Genomic DNA, 6,788 nt, shown 5'->3' on the forward strand with positions numbered 1-6,788 from the left:
AAGACTGCTAGCAGGAAAACTAAAAAGATCTAAGAAAACAAAATCAATGAAAAATTGGAAGTAATTAACTCCAGAAAAAAGCAAAAAAGTTATAACAGGAAAATGTAATTAGGGTAAAGCACTTAGGTGACAGGATATGTGTAGTCAAAGTAATAAAAATTTATTTAAATAAAAATTATGATATAATTTCACTGAATGAGAGAAGATTTGTGAAAGATAACTAAAATCCTTATTAATCATAATAGGGACCCAATAGGTAATATTTAAATGATAGGATAAAAATATAGCAGTATATACATATTATTAAGATGAAGGTAGCCCTGGCTGGGCAGCTTTGTTGGTTAGAGCAGTACACCAAGGTTGCAGGTTCTATCTCCAGACAGGGCACATACAAGAAACAACCAATAAATGCATAAGCACATGAACAACAAATCAATGTTTCTCTCTCTTTACACTCCCTTTTCCACCCTCCTTCCTCTCTCTCTCTCTCTCTCTCTCTCTCTCAAATCAATAATTTTTTTTTAAAAGATGAAAGTAAATATTAGAGAAGCAGCTAAAAGAACAGTTGTCTCTGAAAAGTATGAATGTATTTTTGTGAAGATGGGGATGTAAAAACAAAGGAGTGCTTTTTAGCATCATCTGAACTTTTAAACTATATTTTGATTACATTGATTAAAATAAATATATACAAACATTTGTTATAAATATACTTACTATGGAAATGCTGTTGAAGTAGGAGCTAAAACTGGAGGATTCTTCCAAAACTCATCCAATAGACTCTGAATAATTTTTCCAAGATCTGAGTGCATTGTAAACTGAAAATAACAGTAATACAGAATGATTAAAATCACTTTCAGAAAAAGAATATAAGTTCTCATTAGGATAACTTCACTCTAAAACTTAAATATTAAAACCAATTTTTGCAAGTCAAGAATTAAATGGAAAGCAAAGGACATTGTGTCAAACATATCAGCAATCCACAACTTGCAATATTTTCTAATAGAATCAATACCATAAATCAAATTAAAAGCCTATTTAATCAATGATGCACCTAAAATATTTCCACATTTCACTATTTATAAAGATTGGAAGGTTCAAAGGTAAATACTGAGAGTACATTATTCACGTGAATCAATGTTATACACAGCTTGGGAACTTTAAGGCATATCTGAAGTTTATTTCTACTAAAAACTACGGAATATCTGTGAACCTCAGCAGGTCCTTGCCACTAAAAAACAGCCTTTGAATCAGTACTATCATAGACAGTGGAAAAGAGTTTTGAAACTTACTGATTCCAAAATGAGATTTTAAGTGCATTTTTAGATTTCTAAAGTATTTAGTAAAAAAGTAATACACCTGTTTTATTACTCTGAAATAAATATACCATAAACATACATTGTTTACTAATGGAGAGGTAACATATACTCCTTGTTTATCCATTAAATGATGTCGTATTGGTGGATAAACACTGATCACTGGTTTTTCCTGAGGAAATTGTGGAGGAAGCAATCTGGTAAAGGTAGAACAGATGAAAAACAAAGACAACAAATGTTACATTACATAGTAATAATCCTAAAACAAACTTAGTTTAAAACAAGTTAAATTTTCATACTTTCATTTGGATTCATTATTCAGTAATAACAGCTCTTTTATAGTTGCTGAGATGACTGAAAATATACAAAAGGATACACTTTGGAAATAAGATTATTAAGTAATTCCATACAGCAAGCATGTCAAACTTGGCTGCATGCGGCCCACAACGAATATTTTTGCAGCCCAGCCAACATAACAGTATGTAAGAAATGTTTTAATAAAAACTTCATAACGTAATTTTTACAATATCCTGTTATGCATAATTATTAATAACTACAATGTTCGCTAATGACTGATTATTATAATCGTGTTGCATTCATTTCCCTTACGCATCTTACACACAGGCACACCATTTCTCTACACTGATACTAGCAGTGAATATTTTAGCAGCCGACTGCCACCACCATTAGTCTTGCACTGACTTGTTTGGTGTGCCCAACAAGAAATATTTCGCTTTCGGAGAACAAGAAAAATAGGTTTATTTGTGTTACGCTTATTAATTTGTGCAGTTATTCAGTGTCTGCTAAGTTAATGTTCAAGAAAAAATATTAATTTTTATTAAAATGTCTTATTTTCATATGTAATACCCTTTGTAATACTTTAAGCAATAAAAGATAAATCACTATCAAAATAAACCTATGTTTCTATGAAAATTGGAGCTTTTGTTTTTTTGCGCCACATAACCTTATTTATTTGGCCTGTGTTAGCCTTTGAGTTTGACATGCTTGCCTTACAGTAAAACCTACTTAATGTGGAACATGGATACCATGAATTTAGAATAATCTTCACACTGTATCAATTAATTGCTTTCTAATACAATATACCAATACAAATCTCAGCTAAAAATTAGATCAAGCATTTGTAGCATGTGAGTCACACTAACCCAGGCTGGTTACTTATTGGACCACAGATCTGGTCATATCATTTTTTTACACGTGGTTTTCTTACTTTTAAAATGCTGCCAAGAATTATTTCACTATCTACTGAATTTTTAAAGAGAAAATGGAGAGTGCTAGAAATGAAACATTAAAGCTGCCTTAATGCCCCAGTTCATATGGCTCTTTTCTAAATGTCCCAATTAACACATCTCTCCCAATTCTGAGGTGAATCACATGGTTTCAAATAAAAAAACAGTACATTCTCAATATAAGAGAGTGAAAACTTTAACCTTTTTTTTTTTGACCTATTACAAATTTAAGATTAGGGAGTGAAATCTTAAAAAATGGGATTTTACTGAGTATAAGACTATTTTCCAAATTTCCTCTAAAACTCAAAAGAATATGTCCTTTTAAATTGCTTCTCTGTTCCCGTTGGCTCAGAAAACTCTTTGTTGGCAGCAATGTCAAGAAGAAAACTGGGTCCTTGTTGGCTTCTCCTACTTAGTTGTACATAGGACACTTGGAGAGAAATAAAGCTACTTAATTTATATAGTTGAAGATGTTAAACTAGTTTGGTAAAAAGGCAACACGTGGCCTTTGGAGCCGGACTAATCTAGTTTTGTATCCCGAGTATGCTGTCACTACTTATGTGTCTATAATTTGCCCCAATTTGCTACTGTGAGGACTCAAAAAACCGCTGTACATCAAGATAACACAGCATAATACTTGAATTTACTCCTTCAACCAGGACGTAGTAACGCCTCCTCTGTGCAGGCACTTCGCTGGGCAATGAGGATATGAAGATGAATAAGCCCTGGTTCCTGTCTCCAAGTTAGGTACCTTTTTACCTCACCCACACACTGCCTCTAAAAGCAAGCCACTTAATATAACCTGAGGTAAGAACTTAATTTGGTAAGAACTTAAAATGTAACCTCATGTTTACATTTTTTTCCTTTAAAAATAATCAGTAGATCAAATCAGTCTTGAACTTTCAACTTCTTTCGGATGTAAAGGTGAATAATCTCTAATGGTTTTCCATACATGATCTCTTTGATTGTTTGTTATTATCATTCTCCTCTTTCAATCTACTTCCAGCTAAGACTTTAGTACAAATCAATGAAACTGAATACAGTATTCATGATTTTTATATCTTTTTATTGCATTTCCTCTTTTATTGTTTTCTTACGGCAATATACATTAATTTCTTTACAAAATATTTATTCACAAAATTGTGCAATTTTGATAAATTGTAGTTACTGGAAAGGGAATATTTAAAATAAGTTCACTTTAAACAATTTACTTCTAATAATAAATAGTCGTATTATATAGAAAAATAGGATACAATTTCTACTCACATATTAATGTTAATTGTCAGGTTGTTTACGCTGAATGGCAACCTGTATTCCACATCTTTCTGTATTTCAGCTATACTGTAGGAGAAAATTTGAGAAAAAAATTGTTCCTAAAGTTACAAAACCATTAATATTAAAGACAAATGTTAAATGTTTTTAGAGGCTACTAAAATTATTTTAAGTATTAATCACAGAATCTAGATGGCCAATATAACTTGGATCTTGAAGGAAAAGTGATCATAGAAAGGTTTATCAAAAAAGAGGCAATAATATTCTGAAATACTTAAGTGTGTGAGAGTATGTGTGTGTGTGTGGGGGGTAGATGTTGAGGTAAAGAGGCAAAGAATTACACTTGTAATAATGTTAGATTGACTTACTATCACTTTATCTAATTCACTGTTAGTAAAAGCGATTGTGAGCACGCTAGTTAATACAGACTGGCAAGACATCTGGGTTTTAACTACAACTGTGCCACTAACCAGCTGTATTTAAACTTAAAAAGTCTGGATGAGATGTCTCCTACAGTCTTATGCTGGAGACTGCTGGCTGTTTTCCAAAAAACAAATACTCCCCTTCTTCCTAAGAGAAGCCTAATTTTATTCTGAATTAGCAATGTTCTAGTCTTTTTTGCAGCTGGTTGTTGCTGTAGACTTACGTGCTAGTCAATAAGATATAGAAAAACTGAAATTGGGGAGTAGAATTTCCAGGAAAGCATTTTAAAGGGGAACAAAAAACCTCGTATGAGTGTATGTGCCCTTTCTGCCTGGACCTGAGAGCTGGACTTCAATCAGCTGTATTGGACCATGAGTGGCCCTGAGAATGGAAGGTTAGGCAGAACTAAGCAGATCGAAAGAAGTAGAGCGGGTTCTTGATGACTACGGAAATGATGAACAATTTCTTTTTATGTGAGAGAAAAACAAACTTTTATTTTGTGTAAGTCACTATTTTGGGAGTCTTTATTACTAGCAGCTGAACATAATTTCCAACTACTCCAAGTCCCTTATATTTTAACATTCTATATTCAGAATTCTATTTTATTGTTAGTTTTCAGGCATACATTATTACAATTATAATTTACCAACCAGATTTTGGGGGACTCATGTGGAATTCTAACTAACATTCACATTTTCAAAAGGAAAAAATATTAAGTTGTATTAATAAGTTATGGTTGAGAAAAAACTTAACATTTAAACATACAAACTTTTTCAAGCATGAATACCTTTGAAAGAGGTTTAGCCTTTGCATAATAATTTATTTTGTTTTGGTTACTTTCAACTTCTTTCAGATGTAAAGGTGAATATATCTTTTTTAAAAAACCTCTTATTTTCCTTATTTTTTTGTACTACATTTTTTGGCCTTTTGATAAAAACCTAGTCTTTAGAATATGTAAATTTTAGGTAGTTTGAAAGGTTCAAAAGTGTTGGGAGTTATGAAGAAATCACATATATTGATAAGCTTACTCCTCTGACATCCATGGAGTGGGGCTATGACTGAGGAGAAGGAATAGATAAGGAGACTCAAAATGATGAAATTCAAGATTAGGACTTAAAAATTTTATGAATGTTTCTCTCTGGGAAGCAAGTTTGAAGTAGGATACTGACAGCCTCCTCAGTTGTATGAATACCATGTAATCAATAAAGTTTTATTAAGCTTTTTATTCCTCTACATTATTTTGGGACCCATGTCACTGCTTCAAGGGAATACTGGTCACAAACGCATCCACCAGTTCAAAGCCAAGTAGAGCATCTCTTAGTGACTGAGAGCATGACCTCTTAAGTTAGGCTTCCTGGACGCAAATCCTCTACCACTAACTTGTGTGGTCCTGGGCAAGTTACTTAACCTGTCTAAGCGTTATCTCTCACATGGAAAATGGGAATATTACAAGCATCTATCTACCTAAAAGAGTTGTTAGATTGAGATAATGCATGGGAAGCCCTCCACATAATACATAAAAATTAGCTATTATTAGATAAGCATTTAGAATTTGCATCTAAGTTGGAGTCTGCCTAAATTTGTAGTATTAAAATTTTAACTGTTTTTAGGCATTGTATTTGGTTAGAAATGTTCAATTCACTGTCACCACAATTAATGACAGCATTTTATTCTAGCATATTGTTTAACCTATTCTCTACTTTTAGATATTTAGGTTGTTTCCAATTTTTACTACTGTGAACCATGCTCTGATAAACATTCTTACAACCACATCTTTGTGCTGACAGGTAGTACTACTTCAGGTGTAAATAAACACACAATATTTTAAAGCAATACTGTCACACCACAAGAGAAAATTTAAACGATGCCCCATTAATAATTTTCTTTTCTAGGTTTTCTGAGACAAGTGTAGTAGTATGGTTTTACCTCAGTGGCTCTAAATCTGGGACTAAAGAAAGCTGAAACAACAGATAACTTTGTTAGTCAGAATGTATGACTAACTGGAATCTTCATTTCTTTAATAGTCCCTAAAACTGTAAACAAATGTACCCTGAAATGCAAGAGGCACTAATTATGGTTAAAAGATTCCTTTTGTAGAACAATCATTCATCTCCTACTTTATATTTTCTGTAAACTTGGATTTAATAGGTAAAACTTGGTTCAACTGAAACAGCTACCATTTTACAGCATCTTGCAAGGAAATACAAATAGAGATGAATATAGTACAGTGTTGGCTCTGAAGGGACACACATGACATGAAGAAATAGTCAAGTAACTAAAGAGCTCAAGGTACTGATACCATGCATTTCCCATGGGTAACTCAAGGACTGTTTATAGGTGAATAAGTGAAGGATTCACATGTAAATAAAGATTATAGGAGAATAGACAACTTCCCCTTCTTATCTAAATCTCCAGGAAATATCAAAGCAGACTTTAAAAGCAAATCTATAACATTGCTACAAGGCAAGTAGTGCCATAAGCAGAAAAGCAGTTTGGAAGAATCCCTGGAAGATTAAAAAAATGTGATTAGATT

General features: G+C 32.6%; 1 protein-coding gene across 6 annotated transcripts in view; it reads right to left on the reverse strand.

Moving 5' to 3' along the window:
• Nucleotides 1–3,960, reverse strand: part of VPS37A (VPS37A, ESCRT-I subunit) — a 36,815-nt gene extending 32,855 nt beyond the window's left edge. For 4 of the 6 annotated variants that reach the window (XR_002831347.1, XR_002831345.1, XR_002831346.1 and 1 more), the window contains exons 1-3: nt 3,827–3,960; nt 1,396–1,510; nt 715–815 (exon numbers count right to left, since the gene is read on the reverse strand). Coding sequence is in view for 3 of the 6 variants with exons in the window: in XM_023761191.1 (XP_023616959.1) it covers nt 715–815; nt 1,396–1,440 (146 nt within the window). In the remaining 3 variants the exon portion in view is untranslated. The remainder of the gene's footprint in view (nt 1–714; nt 816–1,395; nt 1,511–3,826) is intronic. The other 2 variants (XM_014463186.2, XM_023761190.1) reach the window with 1 other exon arrangement.
• Between the last annotated feature and the right edge of the window lie 2,828 nt (nt 3,961–6,788).

Source organism: Myotis lucifugus, unplaced genomic scaffold (genome assembly GCF_000147115.1).
Source record: "Myotis lucifugus unplaced genomic scaffold, Myoluc2.0 scaffold_201, whole genome shotgun sequence".
NCBI lineage: Eukaryota > Metazoa > Chordata > Mammalia > Chiroptera > Vespertilionidae > Myotis > Myotis lucifugus.